At 66.8% G+C, this 27,495-nt stretch overlaps 1 protein-coding gene and 1 non-coding gene across 2 annotated transcripts; both read right to left on the reverse strand.

Annotated features, from left to right (window-relative positions):
- Positions 1–2,506: 2,506 nt before the first annotated feature.
- Positions 2,507–24,593, reverse strand: LOC125364564 (collagen alpha-1(I) chain-like). The gene is made up of 16 exons (XM_048364158.1): positions 24,491–24,593; positions 24,006–24,067; positions 19,855–19,931; positions 19,471–19,637; positions 17,525–17,743; positions 17,182–17,338; positions 15,778–15,955; positions 13,551–13,736; positions 12,712–12,877; positions 11,965–12,156; positions 11,725–11,911; positions 10,447–10,744; positions 9,609–9,768; positions 7,326–7,844; positions 2,794–2,965; positions 2,507–2,639 (listed from the first exon to the last, which is right to left on the reverse strand). The coding sequence occupies exons 1-16, from the start codon at positions 24,591–24,593 to the stop codon at positions 2,507–2,509; spliced, it is 2,976 nt and encodes a 991-aa protein (XP_048220115.1).
- On the reverse strand, positions 20,190–20,293 carry LOC125365071. The gene has a single exon (XR_007213628.1). It is a non-coding gene; the product is annotated as a U6 spliceosomal RNA (small nuclear RNA).
- Positions 24,594–27,495: the final 2,902 nt, after the last annotated feature.

Below are 27,495 nucleotides of genomic sequence, written 5' to 3' on the forward strand. Positions count from 1 at the left end.
TGCTCAAGGCTAGCGCTCTACCACTTCGAGCCACTGCACTACTTCGGCTGTCTGGTGGTTAATGGGAGATAAGAGTCTCACAGGCTTTCCTTCCTGGGCTGGCTTTGAACTGGGATCCTCAGCTCTCAGGCTCCTGAGATCGGAAACCGTCCCCGCCCGCCCGTGTCTCTTCCTCTCTTGCTTCCCTCTCTTGCTTTTTATTCTCTGTGTCTCACGCAGTTGCGGTTGTTCGTGAAGAGCTCTGCTCATTGCTCTTCTCTGATCATCGCCGCCGGCATAGTGGAGGGTTCGGGATAGTTGCTTTTCTTTCTTTGGTTGGTTTTGTGCCAGGACTGGGGCTTAACTGAGGGCCTCGTGCTCTCCCTTTGCATTTGGCTCAAGGCTGGTGCTTTACCACTTGAGCCACGCCTCCACTTCCTTCCCTTCGCCGGGGATAGGAATCCCTCAGACGTGTCTACCTGGGCTGGCCTCCAGCCTCGACCCTCAGCCCTCAGCCTCGTGAGTGGCTAGGATGACAGGTGTGAGGCACCAGTGGCCAGCTGGATGATGGGACTTCAAGCTGGCACCTAGCCCTCTCTTTCCGACCGTCCGGGCCTCTTCTCCTCCTTGCCCGGCTCCCGCGCCGGCCCCTGGCTCTTGGCGATGGCTGTCCACGGCTGATGCAGAGTCAGTGTCACTGGCCTGGCAGCTGCAGAACGCCCTGTGGGGAGTGGGGAAGCGTGGAGGCCGGCCCGGGTCCCTCGCTCCTTCCTCCGTCTCCACCGCACCTGCCCTCTCCTCCCCCTCCTCCCGACCCCCCTCCCCCTCCCTCCCGACCCGCCCTCCGTCCCCCCCCCCTCCCTCCCGACCCCGCTCCTCCTCTGTGATCCCAGAGCCCGGGGCCCAGGTGTGTCTTGCTCTCGCCTGACGTGAACATGCCTTTCAGATTTATGGGGACGCATTTAAAAACGAGAGCTTTACGGCTTGCTCTCTGAAACGATCTCCCCGGGTTTATGTCTCCGGTTACATAAAAGGGAGTTGGCGCGGCTGGGCCGCAGAGCGAGCCGGCCCCGTTCTCCTGACTCCCCACGGGCCCCGCTGTCTTGGCCCAGCCGCCGGGCCCTGCGCCTGGGAGCCCGCGCTCATCTGTCAGGACGCTCCCGGCGGAGCTCCTGGGCCCTGCACACCGCTCAGTAAGGACTTAGCAACGAGCACCCCGACCTGAGCCCCATCCGGTCCTGCAGGTGGCTTGGCTGACGGCCTGGGCAGCGCCTGGCCCAGCTATCCAGGGTGCAGGGGTGGCCCCTCCCTCCCTCCCTACTTCCCTCCCTCCCTCCCTCCCGCCCTCCCACCAGGCCCCCACACTTCCCAGCAGCCTTTGGTCAGGGACACGACACCACAGGCAGGAATCCCTTCCGGGGAACCCAGAGAAGGGCTGGTGTGGACCAGGAACCCACGGACCCTCGGGACACCTGGAACCGGGAAGGAGGGCGAGGGGGGCTCGGCGGAAGCTGCCTGCGGCCTCGGGGAGGCGGGCGGACGGGCGTGACCACGGCACCCCCACGCCGCACGGTGGGGGTCGATGAGTCTCCGGGGAGACGCGTCATCGAGAGGGAAGGGACAGATAAGGAGATGAGAGCCATGCAAGAGTTACAGCATTGTCCTAGGCTAATGGTGACCAGGTGTGCGTCCGAGGCCCGGAACAGAGTCCTCGCAGAAGGGGGCACGCGGGGCGGGGCCCCTGCACGCCGGAGGCCCCGGCCCGGGAGGGGGCGAGCTTCACCTCCGCCGCACTCGCCCCTCCACGCCTCCCGCCCCGTCCACCATCATCTGCCCATCCACCCGCCCTGGCTCAGCCATCCGCCCCACGCCCATCCACGCCACCCCCACCTGCCCCCACCCACCCACCACCCGCCCCACGCCCATCCACGCCACCCCCACCTGCCCCCACCCACCCACCACCCGCCCCACGCCCATCCACGCCACCCCCACCTGCCCCCACCCACCCACCACCCGCCCCACGCCCATCCACGCCACCCCCACCTGCCCCCACCCACCCACCACCGGCCCAGCCTCCTCCATCGCCCCTACCCGCCCAGCCTCTCATCGCTCACCCATCCACCTTTCCGCCCAGCCATTTCCCAGCGCAATCCGCCCATCGCGCCACTTCCCCACGCGCACCCCGCCATCGGCACTACGCCGCCTCGCCACCCCGTCCTCTGCTCGTCATCCTGGCCCCTCTTTTTCCCCCTTACACACTTGGCTTCCAAGGTGCACCCCGGCCTTTACAGCCGCGGCTGCCGTCTGCACAGCCCCCCGGAGACGGGGCGACTGACTGCGCGCCCGCCAGCCACCGCTTCCCTCTCCCTCGGGTCCCCAGAAGGCGACCGAGCCCGCCGGCTCAGGCATCCAGCCCTGCTCCCCCGCGTCCTTCTCCACCACGGAGCTCCTCGCCATGCGTACGTGTGTGGAAGGCACACCCGTACGCGCACACGTACGCACACAGGAGGAGATCGGAGGCGTGGGATCACACGTTCTGACCGCGCGCGCGCAGGGAGCAGGAGGCAGCGAGCAGACGGACGGCGCGGAGCCCCTGACTCCCGCGGAACGACTCGCCGCTCGGAGTCCGGCGGGTAGACCACGCGCGGTGATGACAACTTCTGAAAAGCGGAAGGCAGACGCACATGCCGGGAGGAGGCGCTCCCGTGCCCTGTGCGTGGCGGGGCACTGCCGAACAGAAGAGCACGGGGAGGTCTGAGGTGAGAGAAACCACGGGAGGCCGAGGGGGAGACGCGGGGAGAGCGGAGCCGGGGCCTGCGGCCCGGCCGCGCGGGGGTGAGGAGCCGGGGCGCCGCCTCCGGCGTCCACACGAGCGAGCAAGGGCGCGAGCGAAGCAGACCGCCGCCACGGGCACGCCCTTGCACGCCCTTGCACGCCGAAGGAGCGGTGACACGCGCGGGCAGCAGGATCAGGTCGACTCCCGAGACTGAAATGAGCCAGGCTCACGAGCCATGGGGCGGCACCGGCGGGCGGGGAGAGGAGCAGGGCGGGCACCGTGGGCGGGGAGAGGAGCAGGGCGGGCACCGTGGGCGGGAGAGGAGCAGGGCGGGCACCGTGGGGGGAGAGGAGCAGGGCGGGCACCGTGGGCGGGGAGAGGAGCAGGGCGGGCACCGTGGGCGGGGAGAGGAGCAGGGCGGCACCGTGGGCGGGGAGAGGAGCGGGGCGGGCACCGGGGGCGGGGAGAGGAGCGGGGCGGGCACCGTGGGCGGGGAGAGGAGCGGGGCGGGGCACCGTGGGCGGGGAGAGGAGCAGGGCGGGCACCGGGGGCGGGGGAGAGGAGCAGGGCGGGCACCGTGGGGGGAGAGGAGCGGGGCGGGCACCGTGGGCGGGGAGAGGAGCGGGGCGGGCACCGTGGGCGGGGAGAGGAGCGGGGCGGGCACCGTGGGCGGGGAGAGGAGCGGGGCGGGCACCGTGGGCGGGGAGAGGAGCGGGGCGGGCACCGTGGGCGGGGAGAGGAGCGGGGCGGGCACCGTGGGGGGAGAGGAGCGGGGCGGGGCACCGGCGGGCGGGGAGAGGAGCGGGGCGGGCACCGGCGGGCGGGGAGAGGAGCGGGGCGGGCACGTGGGCGGGGAGAGGAGCGGGGCGGGCACCGTGGGCGGGGAGAGGAGCGGGGCGGGCACCGGGGGCGGGGAGAGGAGCGGGGCGGGCACCGTGGGCGGGGAGAGGAGCGGGCGGGCACTGTGGGCAGGGAGAGGAGCGGGGCGGGCACCGTGGGCGGGGAGAGGAGCGGGGCGGGCACCGTGGGGGGAGAGGAGCAGGGCGGGCACCGTGGGGGAGAGGAGCGGGGCGGGCACCGTGGGGGGAGAGGAGCAGGGCGGGCACCGTGGGCGGGGAGAGGAGCGGGGCGGGCACTGTGGGCGGGGAGAGGAGCGGGGCGGGCACTGTGGGCGGGAGAGGAGCAGGGCGGGCACTGTGGGCGGGGAGAGGAGCGGGGCGGGCATCGGTGGGCGGGGAGAGGAGCAGGGCGGGCACCGTGGGCGGGGAGAGGAGCAGGGCGGACACCGTGGGCGGGGAGGAGCAGGGCGGGCACCGTGGGCGGGAGAGGAGCAGGGCGGGCACCGTGGGGGGAGAGGAGCAGGGCGGGCACCGTGGGCGGGGAGAGGAGCAGGGCGGGCACCGTGGGCGGGGAGAGGAGCAGGGCGGGCACCGTGGGGGAGAGGAGCAGGGCGGGCACCGTGGGCGGGGAGAGGAGCAGGGCGGGCACCGTGCCCCGCTGCAGGACAGCACCCCGGCACCACGGCCTACTCACCCACGTGCAAAATCAACCCCAATCCAGGCTTAAAGCGCGGCCTCCCCACGGCCCCGCGCCCTCACCGCGCTGCACAGAAGCTGCGGGTCATAACATTTTACACCCACGCCAGCCACAAAAGCCAGCCCCTGGGAGACGTGCAAGTTTTCGGGAGCACAGAGGACACAAAATAATACATCGTTTGGCATGAAATAAATGTAAGGATTTTCCGTCACCACGCGTGAGACGGAGCCAAGACCGCCTCAGACCTGCAGACGGCTCGGGCCGCATCTCTCCCCTCCCTCGGCGGCTCCCAAGAGCCTCTGGGCTCGCGGGGGGTCTGGCAAGGGGCCCGGCCCAGCCCCGGAGGCTCCCCAGGGACCCGCATTCCGCAGGGGGCATGGGTGACGTCACAGGGAGACAGAGTCGGGCCCTGAGTCGCAGAGACTCGGGGACAAGTCACACAGCCCCGACACGGGGACCGTCCGGTGCAGCCGCGGGACGGCCCACGCTGGTGTGGCCGGCTAAGCTTCCGGCAGCCCGGTTCTGCCCGCAGGGCCTCAGGGGACCGTGAGGTGGGCCCTGAGGGGAACCCACGATCACTTCCAGTGCTGGCCTGGACAGGGCCCCGGACACACCCAGATCTGGCTGCCGGGGCAGGATGGTAAAGATGTATCGGTCAGCTCCGGCTGCGTAACGCGTGTGTGCAGCTTCTCACACAGGCACTGCTTCCTGTGATCAGGGTCCTGCTCAGCGTCCGCCGTGGCGCCGGCCGCCAGGACTGGGCCCAGTGGAGAGCGCGGGCTCCTGGGCGGGGCGGGTCAGCTCCCGGGTCAGCGCCCTCGGTGCACCCCGTGCGAGGGGAGAGGCGGCTGCGTCTCCCAGAGGCGGCGGGGGAGCCGGGGACGGGAGCCTGACACTCCCGCGGCTCCACTGACGGTGCCTCTCCCTTCCACATGGCTGAGCCAGCCCCCCGCAGCCGGCCACGCCCTTCCATGGTATGCTTCCGCCTGGATGTGGCCGAGTTGAGGGGGGTCACTGAGCACCACCTGCCCACCCATCTACCCACCTACCCCAAATCCACCCACCCATCCATCCATCCACCCATCCATCCATTTACCCATCCATGCATGCATCCACCCATCCACCCATCCATCTACCCATCCATTCACCTACCCATCCATCCACCCATCCACCCATCCATCCACCTACCCATTGATCCATCCATTCATCCACTCACCCACCCAAACATCCATCCATCCACCATCCACCCATCCATCCACCTACCCATTGATCCATCCATTCATCCACCCACCCATCCATTTACCCACCCACTCATTTACCTACTTACTCATCCATGCATGCGTGCATCCATCTACACACCCATCCTTCCATCCACCTACCCAAACATCCTTCCGTCCACCCCACCCACCCATCCATCCACCCATCCGTCCACCCATCCACCCATCCATCCACCTACCCATCCATTCACCTACCCATTGATCCATCCATTCATCCACCCACCCATCCATCGATCCATCACCCACCCATCCTTCCATCCACCTACCCAAACATCCATCCGCCCATCCACCCACCCATCCATCCACCCATCCATCCACCTACCCATTGATCCATCCATTCATCCACTCACCCACCCAAACATCCATCCACCCACCCATCCATCCATCCACCCACCCATCCTTCCATCCACCTACCCAAACATCCATCCATCCATCCATTCACCCATCCATGCATGCATCCACCCATCCACCCATCCATCCATTTACCCACCCACCTCATTTACCTACTTATCCACCCATCCATGCATGCATCCATCCGTCCCCCCATCATCCACCCACCCATCCACCCACCTACCCAAACATCCATCCATCTATCCACCCATCTACCTACCTACATATCCAGCCATCCAGCCAGTTAGCCAGCCATCCACCTATCCATGCATCCATTCACTCACCCACCCATCTATCCATCCATCATCCATCCATCCATCCGTGTATTCATCTACCCACCCATCCACCCATTCAGACCCAGCCGTCTACTTATTCCCCATCTATCTACCCATCCCTGCATCCATTCATTTGTCCATCCACCCACTCACACACTCACTTACCATCCATCCACCCACTCACACACCCACTTACCATCATTCATTCACTCACACACCCACTTACCATCATTCATTCACTCACACACCCACTTACCATCATTCATTCACTCACACACTTACCATCATTCATTCACACACACTTACCATCATTCATTCACTCACACACTTACCATCATTCATTCACACACACACACTTACCATCCATCCACCCACTCACACACACACCATTCATTCACACACACCATCATTCATTCACTCACACACACCATCATTCATTCACACACACTACCATCATTCATTCACTCACACACACACACACACACACACCACTCACTCATTCGTCTGTCCACTCACCCACCACTTCACTCGTCCCTCCCTCTTCCACTCAACTGCCCTTTTGTCCACAGTCCAGCCTTACCCACCATTTTCAGGGGGTGTCAGGAGAAGCTGGGCCCAGACAGGTCCTGAGCCAGGCAGTCAGGGGCCAGGAGATACAGGCCGCAGTGTCTGCTGCCTTCCTGCCACATGGGGAGGGCTGCCCGTGGGGGGGGGGCTGCCCCATGAGGGGGCTCTCCCGTGAGGGGGGGCTGTCCCGTGAGGGGTCTGCCCTGTGAGGGGGGGCTCTCCCGTGGGGGGGGCTGCCCTGTGAGGGGGGGCTCTCCCGTGGGGGGGGCTCTCCCGTGAGGGGGGGCTGCCCCATGAGGGGGGGCTCTCCCGTGATGGGGGGCTCTCCCGTGAGGGGGGGCTCTCCCATGAGGGAGGGCCGTGTGACTGTCCCCCGTTGGAGCGGCCCGGTGTGGCTTCCACGTGTCTCCTCAGCCTCCTAGGGACACGGCCGGCTCCGCTAGGCCCTGTCTTGCTCATGTGGCCCCGCCCTTCCATCCACCTTGGCTCTGAGTGCCACCTGCAGCCCAGCCAGATGCCACCTGCCTGAAGGCCCCCGGTCTCGGCTGGACCCCACCGGGGCCATCCTCCGGCTCTCGCACTCGGGGTTGTGATCGAAGGCCCCGGGCCGGGCTGCACCCTGCTGTCCCCCGACTCTCCCACTCAAGGGTCGGTGTGTGAAGGCCCCGGGCCGGGCTGCACCCCGCTGTCCCCCGACTCTCGCACTCAGGGGTGGTGAGTGAAGGCCCCGGGCCGGGCTGCACCCCGCTGTCCCCCGCTCGTGCACTGGGGGTTGTGATCGAAGGCCCCGGGCCGGGCTGCACCCCGCTGTCCCCCGACTCTCGCACTCAGGGGTGGTGAGTGAAGGCCCCGGGCCGGGCTGCACCCCGCTGTCCCCCGCTCGTGCACTGGGGGTGGTGAGCGGGCTGAGTGGCGCCGGCCGGCATGGAGGCAGCGTGTGCGGGTCTGTGCAGGGACGCGGCGAGCTCAGGCGCCCTCTGCCCTGCGTGGCCAGGGACTCGTGCCGCCAGCGCCCCAGGCCGCCCAGGACAGGCAGGACCGTCGCTAGAGGGGGGCTGGGGGGCGGGGCGCCCGCCCAGCACGGAAGGCGCCTCTGACTTGGCCCCCGCCGGCCTCCTCCCCAGCCGTCCTCGTCTGTTTTCTCCAGAACGAGCCATTGGAGGAGGGCGGGACGGCCACCGCCCCCGGAGGCCCCCCACTGCCTGCCCCCCCCCGTCCTGGGGACACTGTGCAGACGCCAGGGCCCCCCATGCCCCCACCGGGTCCAAGCTGCCCCCCTCCCCCCGGCCCCCCCTCGCCTCCTCCGCAGCCCCCCGGGACCCGCCCGTCCGCTGTTGGTTTGCGCCGCGTGCCCTTTTAAAGTAAAACGCGTTTATTTTTAACACGTGGGGGGGCTGCTCACTTTTTAAGAATGCGCCAAAATAGCAGATCCGAGCGGCGGCTCTGCTCAGCCCGGGGCGTCTGTGTGCGCCCGGCCGGCCCGAGCCCGCTCCGGCAGGGCCCCGCCCCCGAGGAGCCCTGCGCCCTCGGTGCCCAGCGCCGCATGCCCCGTGCCCCCGGCCCGGCGCCCCCGCCCCCGCGGAGCCCCGCCCCCGGGCCAGCGCCCCGCCCCCGCGGAGCCCCGCCCCCGGCCCAGCGCCCCGCCCCCGCGGAGCCCCGCCCCGGGCCAGCGCCCCGCCCCCGCGGCGCCCCACCCCTGGCCTTGAGCCCCGCCCCCGTCCCCGGCGCCCCGCCCCGCGGAGCCCGCCCCCGGGCCAGCGCCCCGCCCCCGCGGCGCCCCACCCCTGGCCTTGAGCCCCGGCCTTGAGCCCCGCCCCCGCGGCACCCCACGCCCACAGTCCTCCAGGCTCCCCTTCCCCAAGCACTGTGCCAGCCAGGCTGGAGGAGGGCGCGCGTGGGTGAGGGGACGCGCGGGGGAGGGGACGCGCGCGGGAGAGGCCGGCACGTGGGGGAGAGGTGGGCGCGCGTGGGGGAGGGGGCGCGCGTGGGGGAGGGGGGCGCGCGTGGGGGAGGCCGGCACGTGGGGGAGAGGTGGGCGCGCGTGGGGGAGGGGGCGCGCGTGGGGGAGGCCGGCACGTGGGGGAGAGGTGGGCGCACGTGGGGGAGAGGTGGGCGCGCGTGGGGGAGAGGTGGGTGGGCGTGGGGGTGGGGGCGCCCGTGGGGGAGGCCGGGGGTGGAGCCCCAGGTGGAGCCGGTGGAGGAAGCGGCCGGGGACTCGCACCCCAGGCAAAGCCAGCCGTGCAGCCGAGGATCAGACTCGGCCAGAAGTTCTAGAAGCTTCCAGCCCCAGAAGGAAATGAGCCAGAAAAGAAGCGATGACAGCCCTGGAAGCTGGGGGGGGGGGGGAGGGGATCTGGGGAGCCTCGTGAGTCCCTCTGGCACCTGGGGTGTCCCCCTCGTCACGGGTCGTCCCTGAGCCAGGCCATAGCACAGGCGGCAGAAGGCTGGGGTCAGAGGTCAGAGGCCAGACACCCCCCCCCCCCAGCACAAATTCATCTCAGACAGCCACGGCTGCACAGAGAGGAGGGGGCCCAGGGGGCCTCTGGCAGCTCAAGGCGTCACGAAGAGGCTGCTGGGAGGAAGGGGGCTGCACGTGCGAGGAGGGGGACGCGGGGCTGTGACCCACGGAGAGCAGGAGAGCACGGCGCGGGCGAAGGCCCTGAGGCCTGACAGCCGGTGCTCCTGAGGGTGGGGGGAAGCGCAGGTGGCTGAGGAGAGGTGGGGGAGGGGAGGGGAGGGGGCAGGGCTGAGAGACCGAAGGCCGGTCTCCGCTGCCAGCAGGCAGCGCCCAGGTTCAATCAAGTTCACGGTGAGAGTGCGCTCCCGCCTCCGCCATGCTTGTGCTGAGCAGCTCTCCAAAGCAGAAGAACGGGCACCACAGCAGCAGCAGCAAGATGACCAAGGCGTCCCGGAGGGCCGGAGACAGCGCCCGCACGCGGGACCCCCGTGGCCCGGTGGTCTGGGGTGTCTGGCGGCCCCCAGCAGGACGGGGAGGAGGCTGACGGCCGCGCCTGCCGCACCCCTGCTCTGTGTGGAGCCGGCCGGGTTTGCTGGGGACCCCGGGCAGCCGCCCTCGCTAGGTCACCATTGTTGCGCGCTCCCGCTTCTGGGGAGCTGGACCGTCCCCCCGTTGGGTGTGTCCTGAGCTGCCCGGCCGGGGCGCCCCGCGAGGCTCCGTGTGGGGCGGTGCGAGCTTTGAACCGCCGCGGGGACGCGCCCTCTCCCGGCGGGAAGGGCGGCCGCGAGAACGCTCATGCTCCGCGCGTGAACGCAGGGCCTCCGGCTCCCCCTTGTCGGCCTCACTCAAGGCGGGCACCCCCCCCACCCCCGTGGAGCCGTACCTCGACCTCTGGCTTTTGCTGCTTTACTAGAGATGAGTCTGTCAGGCTTCTTTGCTGGCTGCCCTCCAACCACGATGCTCGGAGCTCAGCCTCCCGAGGAGCAGGGCGACAGGGACAGGGACAGGGACAGGGACGAGCTCCCGGCAGCGGCTTGGACCCGTTCACCCTAAAGCTCATGCGCAGAGCGCAGGGATTGCACGCGCGCCAAAGGGGACCTCGGCTCACGGAGCACGGCCATTGCACGCGGGGCTCCTTCCCCGACAGGGAAAGTGGCGGCCCCTCCCTGCCCGCCCCGGGAGCCCCACCTCTGCCGGGGAGCCCCTGGGCCCTGAGGGCAGCCGGAGGAGGTCGTCCTTGCTCCCAGCTTCTGCTGCACCCTTCTCCGGACCCCTGGGTGGAGAGGGGGCCCCGGGGAGCGCGTGGGCCACGGAGCATGGGGACGCAGACTTCCAGGAGTCCTGGCGTCCCAGGCGGCAGGAGCGGGGGACCTGCTGGGACCAGGCGACACCCCAACAAAGCTGAACACCGGCCCCGAAGGACGGCCGGCCCGGAGAGACACGGCCACCGGGACAAAGTCCAAACCACCGCAGCCGCCCGAAGGAGCTGGTGTGGAGAACCGGGAGGGAGGAGGCGGCCCCGGGACACCCCGCGACACCCAGGGACACCCAGGGACGGGCCGGCTGGCTGTCGCCTCCCACAGGCCCACAGAGCAGCGGGCGCGAGGAGGGGCGGAGGGAGAATGTCAGCGGGGAGTGGGGGCGTCCCCGTGGGGCCGGCGGAGCTGGGAAGGTCACCGTCTGCTAGGAAATGTCACAGGACGGCCCACGCGGCCGCGCGCAGGACGCGCAGACCCAGGAACCCGCGCGAGTGACGATTCGCAGTGGCAGAGCCCGCACGGCGGCATCCAGGGGCTCCGCGTGCCACACGGACAACCGCGTCCGGGGCAGAGTCCCGAAAGGAGAGAGGCCAGCAGGGGACACGCGGGGGCATTGGAGAAAACACGGCCAAGGGGCTGTGAAAATCCTCACCCTCGGCTCCAGAGGTAACACAGAACCACACACACACACGCCAGCGCGCTGCGTGCGCGAGCATCCACTGCGCAAACACAACACCCACGGCAAGTACACCACACACGCCACAGAACACACACACACACGCGTGGGCATCCATGCGCAAACACAACACCCACGGCAAGTACAGCACACACGCCACAGAACACACACACACACAGCGGTGGCATCCACTGCGCAAACACAACACCCACGGCAAGTACAGCACACACACGCCACAGAACACACACACACACGCGAGCATCCCACTGCGCAAACACAACACCCACGGCAAGTACACCACACACGCCACAGAACACACACACACACACGCGAGCATCCACTGCGCAAAACACAACACCCATGGCAAGTATAGCACACACACGCCACACAGGCCACGTAAACACGCGCGGGTGACCAAATGTCAAACCTGAGAATGCCCCGAGGAGAACGGAAGCTCTACCGTGAAGAAAGCCCCCACTTCTCAGAGGGGAGCCGGGGGGCCCCAGAGGAGCCGCGCAGCGCGGAGCTCACAAGGGTGAGTGCAAGGCGTGGAAGACGGGGCCACCGCACTGCGGCGGCGAGCTTCGTCTGAGGGCTGCGAGCGTGGCCGACAGGAGCCGGGGCCCCACACCGGCCACGGAGCCCCCGCCGGGCCTCGGTTCACAGGGCAGGCATTGGGAGGAGCGAGGACACCGGGGCGGGGGGGGGGGCTTTGATTCTGGAGGGGCGGGTGGTGTTTGAGAACCGTTAGCTCAGGTGTGACTACGTCACTGTCCCCGATCTCTAACAGAAGCCGGTGGACAGCTGGGGGTGTCCGAGCTGGGGAGTGCGCGGTGGACAGCTGGGGGTGTCCGAGCTGGGGGTGCGCGGTGGACAGCTGGGGGTGTCCGAGCTGGGGGTGCTCGGTGGACAGCTGGGGTGTCCCGAGCTGGGGGTGCTCGGTGGACAGCTGGGGTGTCTGAGCTGGGGGTGCGCGGTGGACAGCTGGGGTGTCCGAGCTGGGGGTGCGCGGTGGACAGCTGGGTGTCCGAGCCCGGGGGTGCTCGGCCGGCCCTCGTGGGGACGGCAGGGGTCCTGCGGTGTGTCTCGTGCATCTTCTTCGTGGGTGAGGCTGCGTGTGTTCAGGGAAATCTTGCACTCCTTCACAGCGGGGCCTCCGGGCGGCTCGGCCCTCCGTGCTCAGGCTCCAGTCGCTGCCGGGGCCTCCCCGGGATGCTGGCCCGTCGGGTCCCGTCCTGTGGAGGGCTCCCGTTGCTGAGGCCCGGCGTCGCTTCCCCTCCCATCCGCTCAGGGTCTGCTCCGGTCTGTGCGGCTAGAACTTTCTATGCCCGGACCACAGCTCCAAGAGCACCCACGCCATTTCCGACCGGGCGCGTCGTGAGGACGCCCACGAGCCCGGGGCGGCTCCGGCAAGCGGCTCCGGAGCGCGGGGGACGCGGGACGAAAGCCAGCCCTGCGGACGCAGTGCCCGGGTGCGGGGTGCGGGGGGGGGGCGGGGGAGCCCGGGGCCCTCGTCACCCGGAGCCCCCGGCCGCCGCGGGGTCCGCGTGCTGCGGGAACCGATGCCGTCACGGACGCCGTGTCTCCCGTGACTTGCCCTCCGGGGTGGCGGCGCCTCCGTCGGGCCGTCCTCCGCGGGCCCCGGGCGGAGACCACGCTCCCCCACCGTCCCGGAGCCCGCGTGCTGCTTCCCAGGACCGGGGAATGAGACCAGCCGAGAGGAGAGGGCAGCGGCGGGCGGGCGGCCGGCGGGAGCAGATGGCGCCCGTGCGGGGGAAAGCAGATGCCGGCGGACGCAGCGCTCGGCAAATGCACATGAGGCCCGCGACGCGGCGCCCCGCCCGCCCGCCCGCCCGCCCGGCCGGCCGGCGAAAGTTCAGCACTGGGATGGCGCGGAGGGCGGCGGAAGCCCTCCAGGCCCCGGAATGCCGCGCGGCACGTGGGGGGTGGGGGGTGGCGGGGAGGGCGCGTGCGCGTGCGCGGTGCGCGTGCAGGGTGGCTGCCCAGGGAGCGGCACGGATCCGTGACTGGTCGGTGGTCGGCGGAGAGATGGGGAGCGGCGGCTGTTCCGGTCTTTTCTACTGAAGCACCTCCGCAAAGGTGCCAAGGCCTCGTCCCCGTGGCCCCCGCGCGGGTCCCCTTCGCTACTCGGGACGCCGAGCGGCGTGAGGGAGGATCGAGATTCCAAACCAGCCCGGACAGGACGGCGCGAGACGCCGCCTCCAGCCAGCCGCCCGAGAGCCAGAAGCCGAGCCGTGGCTCAAGGGGTGGGAGCGCCCAGTCACGAGCAAAAGAGCTCAGGGGCAGCACCCAGGCCCTGGTTCTCTGATCCACCCTCCCTTGGGCACTTCTCTTACCAGGGCCTCGGGCAGTGGCACCGCACCCCCAATACCGGCCTTCACTTCCGCGGGCTCTGTCCCCCGCTCGGCCTGCGGAGACGTGCCGGCCACGTCCCTTCGTGGAATGCGAGGGGCGCAGACGCACCAGCCCCGCCCCGCCCGGACAGGTGGGTCGTGGGGGGGGGGCAGGTGGTCTGGGAGCCCCTGTGAGTCCCCAGAAGAGGTGCCGGGGGCCAGGGCGGGCAGACGAGCAGCCCCGTGACGTGGATGCCGACGCACGCACAGGGCAGCAGGCTTCCTCGCGTGGCTGGAGCCCCGGGTCCCCCCCGCGTCCCTCGTGGAGGTCGCTCACCGTGGGCACGGGGGAACCGTGGGCGGCAGGGCCAGGGCAGCCGGACAGGACTGGGAGAGAGGGCACCTTACAGACGCCCCGGGACCCACGTGCAAGCCCAGGGTTCTCCTACGGATGAGGCGGGCCCAGGGCGTCCCACACGGCCCGCCCCCCCTCGACACGCCCCCGGCTCCCCTCGGCCAGCCCAGCCTCTCACTCCTCCAGCGCCCCAAACTCGCGATGCCAGCCCCTGGAGTGCCCTTTGGGGCACTGTCCGATCCCCCTCCCCCAGCCCTCCCCCAGGGCTCTCCAAGCCGGGCCTGGGGCCAGGCACTGCCCCTCCCCAGGGAGCCAGAGGCCCCAGGCCCCTGGCCGTGCTACAGTGCGTTGTGAAGCCAGGTCAAGCCGCAGACATGCTCGCCAGCCGGGAGCCTGGGGGCCCGCGGAGCAGGGTTCCTCAGCATGCAAGTTCTGGGGTGGGGCCGCAGCCCCGGCAGTCACTACCAGGGTCTGTAAGTCCCCCACTGTTCCCAGGATCCAAAGGTCATCGTGGGGTCCAGGTGCTAACCAAAAAGCAGCCAGGAGGAGAAGCAGTGCTGGAAACCAAGTTCTGTGGGGACCAGAGGGTGTTTCCAGTTGTGGGTGTCTTTTCCTAGTGTCTGCTACCTACTAAGCTTGTATTAAATAGTTACCAGGTAAGGAGATCAGGAGACGGATAGGTGGGGAGATGGATGGAGAGAGGAATGGGTGGGTGGGTGGGTAGAAGGATGAGTGGATGAATAAATGAATGGGCAAGGGGGAGGGAGCAGGAATAGGTAAGTAGAAAGATAGGGTAAATAAGCAAGGATGGATGGATGGATAGGTGGAAGGGTGGATGGGTGGATGGATGGGTGGATGCATGGATGGATGGGTGGATGGATGTGTGGATGGATGGATGGGTGGATGGGTAGATGGATGGATGGATGGATGAGTGGATGGGTAGATGGGCGGATGGATGGATGGCTGGATGGGCGGATGGATGGATGGGTGGATGGTTGGATGGGTGGATGGGTAGATGGGTGGATGAATGGATGGATGGGTGGATGGGTGGGTGGATGGATGGGTGGATGGGTGGGTGGGTGGATGGGTGGGTGGGTGGATGGGTGGGGTGGATGGGTGTGTGGGTAGGTGGATGGGTGGGTGGGTGGATGGATTGGTGGATGGGTGGATGGGTGGGTGGGTGGATGGATTGGTGGATGGTGGATGGGTGGATGGGTGGGTGGGTGGGTGATGGTGGGTGGGTGGATGGGTGGGTGGATGGGTGGGGGTGGGTGGATGGGTAGGGGGATGGGTGGATGGGTGGGTGGGTGGTGGATGGGTGGGTGGGTGGATGGGTGGGTGGATGGATTGGTGGATGGGTGGGTGGGTGGATGGGGGGGTGGATGGGTGTGTGGGTGGGTGGATGGGTGGGTGGATGGGTGGGTGGATGGATTGGTGGATGGGTGGGATGGGTGGGTGGGTGGATGGATTGGTGGGTGGGTGGGTGGGTGGATGGGTGGGTGGGTGGATGGGTGGATGGATGGATGGGTGGATGGATGGGTGGATGGGTGGGTGGGTGGGTGGATGGATGGGTGGATGGGTGGGTGGATGGGTGGGTGGATGGGTGGGTGGGTGGATGGGTGGGTGGGTGGATGGCTGGGTGGATGGGTGGGTGGATGGATTGGTGGATGGGTGGGTGGATGGATTGGTGGATGGGTGGGTGGGTGGATGGGTGGGTTGGGTGGATGGGTGGGTGGGTGGATGGGTGGATGGCAGAAGGATGGGTGGTAAATGAGAAGATGGGTGGAGGGAGTGACATGGGTGGGTGGAGAGGGATTGATGCGCACGTTTACGGTTTGGAAACCTGGGGCCGTGGGAGGAGGCTGGGCAGCTCACGAGGGCTCTCTTCCCCTCCAGGCTCTCTGTCTCCATGTCGGCCCCGGCCTCAGGCTGCCCTGCACTGGACTGGCCCGGCCTGCTCCGTCCCCCAGCCAGAGCCCCGCTGTGTAGGGCGACCCTCTGGGGCACTGGAATGTTGCCCTCTGAGGTGAGGGTCCACACCCTCAGGCCGGCCCTGTCCCGGGGGACAGGTTACGACAGGCACACTCTCTGGCTCCTGCCCCCGGTTACCATGGAAACGCTCCCCGGCTTGTTTTTCTCCCTGACTGATTACGGAAGGAGACACGTAAAATGACAGAGCAGCACTGGGCCTCGCCTCGGGCCAGCTCTGGCTCCCCCCCCCCCCCCCCGACATTTCCCAAGAGCTAGCTAACCTTTTCTCCTGCAGACAGGCCACTGCGGGCCCCCGGGGCAGTCTCCCCGGAGTTGGGGACCCGGGGACACAGCCAAAGGAAGCTGGATGATGACAACACTCCAGCAGGTGAACAGACAGTCGCCCGGGACCCGAGGAAACAGTCCCAGCGGAGGAGCGGTGCCACCCTGGCCTTGAACATTCGGAAGTCACAGCTGCCTGGCAGGGGGCAGGGCCGGGGCCGGGACCACGGCAGGGTTGGTGTCCCGGAAGCCTTGAGGCCAGCAGGCGCCCCCCGCCCCCCATAAGGGACTCAGAGGCCTATGGAGAGAGACTGGGGGCCAGGGCCCCCAGCCAAGGTCAGGCAAGGTCAAACTTCACAGAAAGTATGACTTTACAGTCCACCCGCCTCCAGGGCAGCCGGCGGCCCAGAAAGGCCTGAGAGCCACATCCTTCCTCCCCCTGCTGTTGCTATAAAATGAGGTGGGGCCTCTCAAGCCTCAGCCCCCCCCCCCCCCCCGCCATGGAGCGGGAGCCGGGTCCCAGGTGGGGAGGGTACCTCGGGCCAGGCCACGTGGCTGGATGAGGAGGACAGGGAGTGGTGACGGGTGATGGAGGACGGTGGGGCGGGGGGGGGGGGCAGCCGCACCCCTGCCGGCCTGGGCGCGGGCCCCGCTGAGTGGGTTCACGGGGCCCCGAGCCGGGCCGCTGCCGCCGCCATTGGGAGCCCCTGCGCCTCCCCAGCGCGGCAGGTGGTGTGGGCCTCGCCTTTCCTCACTTTTCATTGAAAGCGCTGCGGAGGGAGGGAGGGAGGGAGGGAGGGAGGGAGGGAGGGAGGGAGGGTGCGAGGGCCCGGCGGGGGGCACATGGCTCCCAGGAAGGAGGGGGCGGGCGTGGCGGGCGTGGCGGGTGGGCGGGGACGGAGGCTCCTTCCGGAGGCCTTCAGGCCTGGGGAGAAGGGGGCTCTGTCGCCCCCTTGTTGAGCAGTGTGGGCCCTGGGGCTCCCGTCGCCCTCTTGTTAGCAGCGTGGACCCTGGGGCTCCCGTCACCCCTTGTTGAGCAGTGTGGGCCCTGGGGCTCCCGTCGCCCCCTTGTTGAGCAGCGTGGGCCCTGGGGCTCCCGTCGCCCCCTTGTTGAGCAGTGTGGGCCCTGGGGCTCCCGTCGCCCCCTTGTTAGCAGCGTGGACCCTGGGGCTCCCGTCGCCCCCTTGTTAGCAGCGTGGACAGTCCGTTGTCAACCCCACCGCCTTGGGTGCAGGTCCTGCGCCCTACTCTGTCTGCAGCCGACCTTCCCAGCCACAGCCTGGGCCTACGGACAACCCTCCCCCTGACCCCCCCCCACCACCATCCCCCCCCCACCCCGCAAACCCCGAGAGACAAGCCAGCTCTGCACCTGTCTGGGGAGGCGCAGACGTGGCTGCTGGTCCCCTGACCTTCTCCACGGCCCCTGGATTCGGGGTGTGGAACGCCGCCCCATCTCGGCCCTGTGCCTCCCCGGTGTGTCCCCCGCACTGCTGTGCTTTCTGGCTGCCTCGGGGCTCGCGGGCCCTGGCGCGGCATCGGAGAGCGTGGCCGCGCTTCCTGCCGGGGCTGGGGCGTCGCTGCGGCTGCCCTGTGACACCCCGAGCGCCTGGGGCCCCCCCACCCCCCGCACCTGCCCACCCCCCTCTCCACCCCCGTCCTCCCACCAGAGCCCCCCGCACCCCCGCTACAGCCACACAAAGCGTGTCCACTGCGCTGCTTATTTAGCTTCGTCAGTTTTATCGGCGGGCTCATCCTTGTCGGTTTAATTTTATTTTCTAATGGGAAAGACATGGTCCAGAAGTCCAAGCCATGCTCCCCAGACCTTCCACGTCCTCGCCCCGCCTCCCACCGCGGGGGCGTCCTCCTACAGAACCAGCCCGCACCGCGGAGACACGAGGGCACCGCGACTGTGCGGGTGCGAGGACGTGCACGTCACCTGGGGGCGTGCGGCTCAGATGTGTGTCTCACTTGGGTGTGTGGTTCATGTGTGAAGAGTTTGTGCGCGTGCAGCTTTTGTGTAGATGGCTCCCTGCGTAGTTTGTGCGTTTGTGTGTGTGTTTTCTGTGTGGGGTTTGTGTGTGTGATGTGTGTGTGCGGGTTGCATGACTGCTTTGGGTTTGGGTGTGAGTATGCAGTGTGCGTGCATGCAAGGGTGTGCATGGGTGTGGGTGGGTGTGTATGGGTGTACATGAGTGTGTGTGCAAGGCTGTGCTGGTGTGCGAGGCTGTGTGTGTGTGCATGGGTGTGCATGGGTGCATAGGTGTGCATGGGTGTACATGGATGTGAGGCTGTGCATGGGTGTGCATGGGTGTACATGGATGTGAGGCTGTGCATGGGTGTGCGTGTATGTGAGGCTGTGTGTGCATGGGTGTGCATGTGTGAGGCTGTGCATGTGTACATGGGTGTGCGTGTGTGCGAGGCTGTGCGTGTGTGTATGGGTGTGCATGTGTGTGAGGCTGTGCATGGGTGGTGCATGGGCGTGCGTGTGTGCGAGGCTGTGCTGTGTGCATGGGTGTGCATGTGTGCATGGGTGTGTGTGCGAGGCTGTGCGTGGGTGTGCGTGTGTGCAAGGCTGTGCCTGTGTGCATGGGTGTGCAAGTGTGCGAGGCTGTGCATGTGTGCATGGGTGTGCACATGTGAGACTGGTGTGTGCACGGGTATGCCAGGCTGTGCGTGTGTGCAAGGCTATGCCTGTGTGGGTGTGCATGGGTGCATGCGTGTGCGAGGCTGTGCGTGTGTGCATGGGTATGAGGGTGTGCGTGGGTGTGCTGTGTGCGAGGCTGTGCGTGTGTGTGACTGGGATCAAGCGGGCCGTTCCCTGGTCGCGGCCCCCCGGCCCCCCCCCCCCGGCACCTCCACAGCCGTGGCGTCTCTGGGCACCGCCCCGGTCGCGGCCCCCCCGGCCCCCCCCGCCCCCCGGCACCTCCACAGCCGTGGCGTCTCTGGGCACCGCCCCGGTGGCCGCGCAGCGTCTGCCAGCCGTACCCGAGGGCGGGTTCACCCGAGACCGCCCTCCCGGCTCCGCCAGCCTCTCGGCCCCGGGTGGAGGCCCTGCTTGCCGCCCTCCCAGACGGCCGGCCGGCCTCAGAGGCCTCACCGTGCGAGCCGGGCGTGTGGAGCCGTGGGGGACCCCGCGAGACGCCGCCTCCGGGGGGGCTTCCGTTTGCACCGCTTTACCAGCGGCCTCTCCACCTCAACAGCCGCCTAGCAGCTCACACACTGTCCTGCGTCCGCTCTTCCACGGGGCTCGGGGGCTTCCGGGGGGTGCCCTGGGCCACACGCACACAGGAGGGAGGAGGGGCCGGCGGCTCGCACCCGTGACCCCGCCGCGCAGGAGGCTGGAGAGGGAGGCCCGGAGTCCGCTGGGGAAGGCGAATGGAAGGCGCTCTCTCCAGTCAACCCACCACGAGTCACGACCGCAGGTGTGGCCCAGGCCGCAGAGGACCCGCCGGAGCGGGGAACCCGAGTCCACACTCCAGCGCCTGCACACACAGAGAGAAAAGGAAGAGGGAGTCGCGGGAGGAGAAGAGCCCACAGAAGGACCCGCCCCAGCGCAGGCCCCACGGACCCCACTCGGCTTCCTCCACTCGGGAGGCGGGGCGGGGGTCACTCGGACGCTGGCCGCCAGCCCGGAGGGCCTTGGAGGGAGCCAGAATTCACACTTGCTGCTCGACCCCGAGAACCCTGGCCAGAACTTACTTTAACGCGGTCTTGGCAACTCGATTCCCGGCGGAGCTAAAGCCAACCTCTCCAGGGAAGACATTTTCAACCCAAGCCTGAGCGAGTCCCACAGACGCAGGACCAAGGGCCCGGAGGGGCTTGCTGTGAAAAGCTGCCCCTTCACCCAGGGCGAGGACGGGCGCGCCGAGCCCACGGAGACAGAGGTGGAAGAATAAGAAAATTCCCCAGAGGGGCAGTTACCTGTGGCTCATGCCAGCGGCCATCGAGCTACTCAGGGGGCTGAGATTTGAGGATCCCAGTTCAAAGCCGGTCCAGGCAGGACCAGTCGCTGTGAGACTCTTTTTTTTCTTTCTTTAAATACAGAACGCTTCCACGAATTTGCGTGTCATCCTTGCGCAGGGACCGGCTAATCTCTGTATCGTTCCAATTTTAGTCTATGTGCTGCCCAAACCAGCACTCTGTGAGACTCTTATCTCCAAGCAGCACTCAAAAACTGGAAGAGCGCGCTGTGGCTCAAGCGGCAGAGTGCCAGCCTTGAGCAAAAGAAGCCAAGGACAGTGCTCAGGCCCTGAGTCCAAGCCCTATGACCACCCGAAAGAAAGAAAAAAGAGAGAGAAAGAAGGGAGGGAGGGAGGAAGGAAAGGAAGGAAAAAGGAGGAAAGGGAGGGAGGGAGGAAAGGAAAGGAAGGAAAAAGGAGGAAAGGGAGGGAGGGAGGAAAGAAGGAAGGAAGGATAGAAAAAGGGAGGGAAAAGAAAATTCAGCCATGTTTAAAGAAACAGGATTGGAAGTGGAGGTGTGGCTCAAGGGGTAGAGCACCAGCCTGGAGCAAAAAAAAGCCAAGGGAAAGCATTAGATTCTGAGTTCAAGCCCCAGTTATCAACACACACACACACACACACACACACACACACACACACGGAACTGAAACAGAAGACTGAAAATGCAGTGGACGTTCAAACACAACATCTGTGAGCAGACATCAGAAGATGGGCTTCAGCTTTGGGTTGAAGGTAGGCCCCGGGTGGGTTAAGGAGAGGACTGAAGACGCGGAGGGCAGGCCCGGAGAAATGGCGCTGTGGGGCAACCCAGGCCGCCAGAGGGGACGACGGACGTGGCCAGCCGACACGCGCCGAGTGGAGCCCCCTCACAGCACCCCGAACCACAGCTGTGGGGACCGTGTCCACCGAGGGGCATGTTCCCAGGGGCTCAGTTCAGTCGCTGCGGTGCAGGGCAGAAAAGGGGGCCACAAGAAAGGGAGGTGTCTCAGCCAGACCACCCAGGATGCCGGATCACACGCCCCAGTCCGAGCAGGCGCACAGACCCCAAGCTCCCCCCACGGGGGGTCCCCAGTTCACTCAGTTGGCTGGGGGCTCTCATGAGTTATGAGGGGGGGCTGCAGGGGCTCTGGGCCGAGGATCTGCAGTCCAGGGAGAGGGGACTGACCAATCAAAGCCGAGGATCTGCAGTCGGGAGAGGGGACTGACCAATCAAAGCCGAGGATCTGCAGTCGGGAGAGGGGATTGACCAATCAAGGCCGAGGATCTGCAGTCGGGAGAGGGGATTGACCAATCAAGGCCGAGGATCTGCAGTCGGGAGAGGGGGCTGACCAATCAAAGCCGAGGATCTGCAGTCGGGAGAGGGGATTGACCAATCAAAGCCGAGGATCTGCAGTCGGGAGAGGGGATTGACCAATCAAAGCCGAGGCTAGATCTGAGGGTTTCCCCCCCCAGCGTGTTTTAAGGGCAGGAATCCTGGGGAGAGAGATGGGTTAAGTCAGTCCACAGTAGATCTCTCCCAGCAGGGGTTCGAGACGAGCGGAGCTTGGGGCTCCTCCTGTCATTCTGGCTACTCAGGAGGCTCAGACGCTGAGCTCACAGCAATCCCCCACGGGAAGGGTGCCCGTGGGCGGTGGCCACTGCCGGGTGGCGCACCCAGGTCCCCCGGCCAGCCGTGACCGGGTGGGAGGCAGGAACTGGGAGGACTACGTGGGGCGTTCTGTTTTACCAGCAGTACTGGGGACCACAGTGGGCCTTACACTTGCTGGCAGGTGCTCTGCCACTTGAACCACGACCCCATTCCTTCTGCCTTAGTCACCGCCCTGTCTTTGCGAGGATACGCTCCTGCTGGCACCCTGAGACACGGCCTGGGCCACCACTCCTGGCGCAGACACGGGCTTCGGAGTAATGAAGGCTAGAAGACAGGATTTCCCTCCAAGGACCGCGCTTTTCCCTCTGGCTGGGGGCCTGGAGGGGCTTGTCCTCGAAGGCCCGTCCTCCCGCAGCCCCGCGCCTCCTGGGTCACGTGAACAGCGGGACCGGACCCTGCCGCACAACGCAGGACAGAAGCAGAGCAGCTAACGAAGGGCCTTGGGATGGGCACCGGCCTATCTGCAGGGGTGACCTGCACCGGGGTCCCGCCGCACACCCCTCTGTACAGAAATATTAAAAACCGTATTCTACGGGGCGCGGGGCCGTGGCTCTCGCCTGCAGCCCCAGCTACTTGGGAGGCAGAGATTGGGAGGACCACAGATGGAGGCTGGCCAAGACAAAATGTCAGCCAAATGCTGCCCACCTCCATCACTAACCAGGCACGGTAGGTCGGATGTATCTGTGATGCCAGCTCGTGGGAAGCCCCACAGGAAAAGCTTGAGCCAAGCGGTGGAGCACCTACCCAGCAAGCAGGAGGCCCCGAGTTCAGCCCTAATACTGGATAAGATCATACGTGTGTGTGTGTGTGTGTGTATATGCATGTGTGTACATATGTGCTTCCTCAAGCACATATAGACACATCCATGCATATATACACATATACAGAAAGAAATATATACATATGTGTATTTGATCTTATTCAGTTTTAGAATATATGTATATTTTGTAATATATAATAATATATTGTATGTATTGCATACATAAGCTATATAACATATTCTATTACGTATATTTGTACGATGTCTGTGATATGCGTGTATATATCACAGCTGTGGTGATATAAAGATCATCATGTAGACAGCATCATGTTTCCTTCCGAGTTAAAAGGAAATGCAGTCATTTTCTGGCCCCCAAAAGTCCCTGGACCCTGGCATGGAGGCTCCCGCCTTGACAAAGGAAGGTTTGGCTTCCGGCTTCTGGTCTCCTCCCCTGCTTCCCACAGCTCAGGACTCGAAAGGAAGCCATGCGCCATTTATTGTCATTCTTGCTGCCCATGTTTCCTTCGCAGTACTCACCACCATCTGAAAAGTATCGTGCGAGTGTCTGCCCTGCCAGGAGGCACGTCGGGAGAGCAGTCCCCATGCCACCCCGAGGAACTGCTGGGCCCCAGCACCCCCGCTGCACTGTACACAACCGTCAGGTGGATGGGCGCGTGGGGCGGGTGGGTGGACGGATGGTAGGTGGATGGGTGGGTGGGTGGGTGGACGGATGGTAGGTGGGTGGGTGGATGGGTGGACGGATGGTAGGTGGATGGGTGGGTGGGTGGGTGGACGGATGGTAGGTGGGTGGGTGGGTGGATGGAAGGTGGGTGGGTGGGTGGAGGGATGGTAGGTGGATGGGTGGGTGGGTGGATGGATGGTAGGTGGGTGGGTGGATGGTAGGTGGGTGGGTGGGTGGGTGGATGGATGGATGGTAGGTGGGTGGGTGGGTGGATGGAAGGTGGGTGGGTGGGTGGAGGGATGGTAGGTGGATGGATGGGTGGGTGGGTGGGTGGGTGGGTGGATGGAAGGTGGGTGGGTGGATGGATGGGTGGGTGGATGGAAGGTGGGTGGATGGATGGGTGGGTGGATGGAAGGTGGGTGGGTGGATGGGTGGGTGGGTAGATGAATGGATGGATAAATGGATGACGGATGAATGGATGGATGGATGGTGGTGGATAGACTGAGTTGATGATAGTGATGGATGGATGGTGGATGGGTGGATGGACGGACGGATGGACGGATGGACGGAGGGACAGATGGACGGACGGATGGACAGATGGTAGATGGGTGTATGGATGGTGGATGGGTAGATGGATGGATGGATGAAGTGGATGGCAGGTGGCTGGGTGGGTGGGTAGCAGGTGGGTGGTGGTGGGTAGCGGTGAAGAGATGGGATGGTGATAAATGAGGGGTGAGTAGAGGGGTGGGTGGGTGGGGATGAGTGGGTGGATGGTCGGATCACACAGGGAAGGTCCTCACCGGCCCTTCCACCAGCCTGTCCAGCTCCTCTGGGGCGTCCTTGGGCTCCGCGATCTTGCATCCTTAGAGCACAAGGCCCGGGTCCGGCTCTGTGCCCAGCACTGAGTGGTTCACAGAGAGCCAAGACCTCTTGGAAGAGGGACTGGTGACAGACGGCGCTGCCGCTTGCCAGGAGGAAGAGGGCTTGTCGACGGCCCCATCGGGCTGGCTGGTGTGGCCCCAGCGCGAGGGAGCAGACGCGGAGTGCTAGGGGAGCCGGCTGGGCGCCCCCACGCGCAGCCGCGGGTCCCAGTGTGCGGAAGGGAGCTGCGCCGGGCGGCTGCCAGCCCGGGCATCCGAGGGGCTGAGCCGCCCCCTGCAGGCCGCGTCTCGCCAGAGCAGCCGCTCCCTTCCCCCCGGCCTCCCCCCTCCGCCGGGCAGACCTGTTCTCAGGCCACCGGCTCCTCGTCCGTCCGTCCGTCCGTCCGTCCTGCTGCTGGGCTTGCCTCCGCGGGAGAGTGGGGGAGGCGGCAGGCAGGCCGGGGTCTGGGTGGCCGCTGGGATCTCTCCAGCGCTCGGAACCTGCCCGGGCTGCCGGGGAGCCGCCATGCCTCCTCCTCGGCTGGCCGGGGTCTGCCCCGGAGACTCTCGAAACTGCCGGTGACGGCAGCCAGGACTTGAGCTCGGCGATGCCACCCTGGTCCCCAGGAGCTGCGCACGGGGGACCCGACCGCCTGCGCCCGTGAGGAAAGCACAGAGCAAGGGGGGAGGGAGGGGAGGGCAGGCCAGGCCAGGCCAGAGCCCCGGGCGGAGGGCACCCCCGGGGAGATGCCCAGGCCGAGCTCCTGCGGGCCATTCCGGGGGGCTGCGAGGCTGGTCCCGGCCCAGCAGTACTGGGCCCTGGGCTGGGCGAGGTGGGGGAGGGGGAGAGTGAGACCAGGAAGCCGAGCACGGGGTCAGGGTCGGGGTCAGGATCGCGGGGGGGGGGGAGCCGTCTGGCCATCCGCTCGGCTTTGCCATCAGTGGAGGACAAGCAGAGAAGCGGAATAACCAGAAAAACACGGCTGGGACGAGGAAGGACTCCACCCCAGGGCGGGGGGGGGGGAGGGCTGGTGGAAGGAGGCGAGTGAACATCTCCGTTCCTTCCAGTAAGTTCTGCCCCGCTACCAGAGCGGCGGTTCTTTCCCACCCAGCTCACGCGTTCCTCTCGGCAGCGGGAAAGGGTTCGATCAGCGCGGTTTCCGTGCGGGAGAGAGCGGCTCTGGCGGGAGGGGGGGGGGGGGTGCGGTCTGATGACGGCTATCGGGCACGCATCGCCGCCAGAGCAACTGTGGACAGCGCCGCGCGGGGCTGGCGGAGACAGACGCCCGTGAGCGCCAGGGCTGCCCGCTGTCAGCCTGGACGGGGCGGACAGCGCGGCGAGAAAGACACACCCCACCCCCGCTCACAGACGCCGCGCCGCGGCACAGAGACCGTGGCAGACCCCCGAGGAAGCCGCGGCGCCGAGCCCCCCGCCAAGGCCTCGTCCACGGCTCCGGTCACCCCTCCCGGCCAGCACCGGTGCCGGCGACGGACACTTCCCATCACCGCGCTGGATGTCAGCCGGGATAACGCGTTGCCAGCCAGCCCGCCCTCCCTCACCATTACACGAGCCCGCCGGCCCGCCCTCCCTCGCGGACACGAGCCCGCCAGCCCGCCCTCCCTCACGGTGACACGAGCCCGCCAGCCCGCCCTCCCTCGCGGTGACACGAGCCCGCCAGCCCGCCCTCCCTCGTGGACACGAGCCCGCCAGCCCGCCCTCCCTCGCGGTGACACGAGCCCGCCAGCCCGCCCTCCCTCGTGGACACGAGCCCGCCAGCCCGCCCTCCCTCGCCGTGACACGAGCCCGCCCTCCCTCGCGGTGACACGAGCCCGCCAGCCCGCCCTCCCTCACCATTACACGAGCCCGCCAGCCCGCCCTCCCTCGCGGTGACACGAGCCCGCCAGCCCGCCTTCCCTCGCCGTGACACGAGCCCGCCAGCCCGCCCTCCCTCGCGGTGACACGAGCCCGCCTTCCCTCAGGTGACACGAGCCCGCCCTCCCTCGCCGTGACACGAGCCCGCCGGCCCGCCTTCCCTCGCCGTGACACGAGCCCGCCGGCCCACCTTCCCTCGCCGTGACACGAGCCAACTTGTGGGGAGCAAGAGGCCACTTTGGCTCCAGGATTCGGTCGGCGTTCACCGGCCCCACGGCTTTGGGCCACAGTGGGGACTCGTGGTAGGGAAGTCGACTAAGGGAGCAGAGAGGACGGGAGGCCCCAGGGCACGCCGCCATGACCTAACTTCCGAGGCTGGGGATGAGTGGTGTTCACGCCGAGACTCCATGAAGAAGGAGTCCATGAAGAAGGAGCGCAGCGGCTTCACCCCAAAGCCCGAGGATGAGTGCGTGCAGTGTGTTCACCCCGAGGCTGGAGGATGAGCACAGTGCAGTGTGTTCACACCGAGGCTGGAGGATGAGCACAGTGCAGTGTGTTCACACCAAGGCTGGAGGATGAGCACAGTGCAGTGTGTTCACACCGAGGCTGGAGGATGAGCACAGTGTGTTCACCCCGAGGCTGGAGGATGAGCACAGTGCAGTGTGTTCACCCCGAGGCTGGAGGATGAGCACAGTGCAGTGTGTTCACCCCGAGGCTGGAGGATGAGCACAGTGTGTTCACACCAAGGCTGGAGGATGAGCACAGTGTGTTCACCCCGAGGCTGGAGGATGAGCACAGTGCAGTGTGTTCACACCAAGGCTGGAGGATGAGCACAGTGCAGTGTGTTCACACCGAGGCTGGAGGATGAGCACAGTGCAGTGTGTTCACACCAAAGCTGGAGGATGAGCACAGTGCAGTGTGTTCACACCAAGGCTGGAGGATGAGCACAGTGTGTTCACACCAAGGCTGGAGGATGAGCACAGTGTGTTCACACCAAGGCTGGAGGATGAGCACAGTGTGTTCACACCGAGGCTGGAGGATGAGCACAGTGCGCTCACCCCGAGGCTCAGGGATGCGTGTGTGCCACATGTCCACACCACGTCTCAGGGACTGCTGAGGACTCTCGCAGCCCGGGCTGCGCCGGCTCCCAGGGGTGCAGTTCTGAGCGTGGGGCCTAGTGCTGGATGGCCCACGGGGGTCACCGTGAGGGGCCTGGGCTCTAACAGGGTTGCGTGGCCACCCGAGAGCGAGCGCTGCTCACAGAGCTCTGCCTGCACACTGCACGCGCGTCGCAGCTCCTCCAGAGGCTGGGGGCGGGGAGGACCGACTCGCACGGAAACAACTCTGCGTTCAGTCGTGCTGTCCTGTGTCAAGTTCCAGCCCGGTGGGGGGGTTCATGGTGGAATTACTAAGTCGGCGTTCACACCAGACAAGGTAATTGCCCTGCGCAGGGGCAGGGGCTGAGTGTCGATCCCGGCACCTGGGTGCTTCTTCCTGGATGGACCAGCACCAAGGCTCCAGGTAGGGATGAGGGAGACAGAGGCTCCAATGGCATCT

The sequence above is a fragment of the Perognathus longimembris genome, chromosome 16 (assembly GCF_023159225.1).
Source record: "Perognathus longimembris pacificus isolate PPM17 chromosome 16, ASM2315922v1, whole genome shotgun sequence".
Taxonomy (NCBI): Eukaryota; Metazoa; Chordata; class Mammalia; order Rodentia; family Heteromyidae; genus Perognathus; species Perognathus longimembris.

Bases quoted from the DNA above. Each gene is read 5' to 3' on its own strand.
- LOC125364564 (XM_048364158.1), bottom strand. From the start codon at position 24,593: ATGGCGGCTCCCCGGCAGCCCGGGCAGGTTCCGAGCGCTGGAGAGATC. The intron at 19,638-19,854 runs GTAAGTTCTGGC...CTGTGTGTGCAG, and splicing joins GTTGCCAAGACCGCGTTAAA to GCGCTGGAGTGTGGACTCGG. The intron at 13,737-15,777 runs GTGAGCTGCCCA...GGGGACTCACAG, and splicing joins TGGAGGGGAAGAGAGCCCTC to GGGCTCCCAGACCACCTGCC.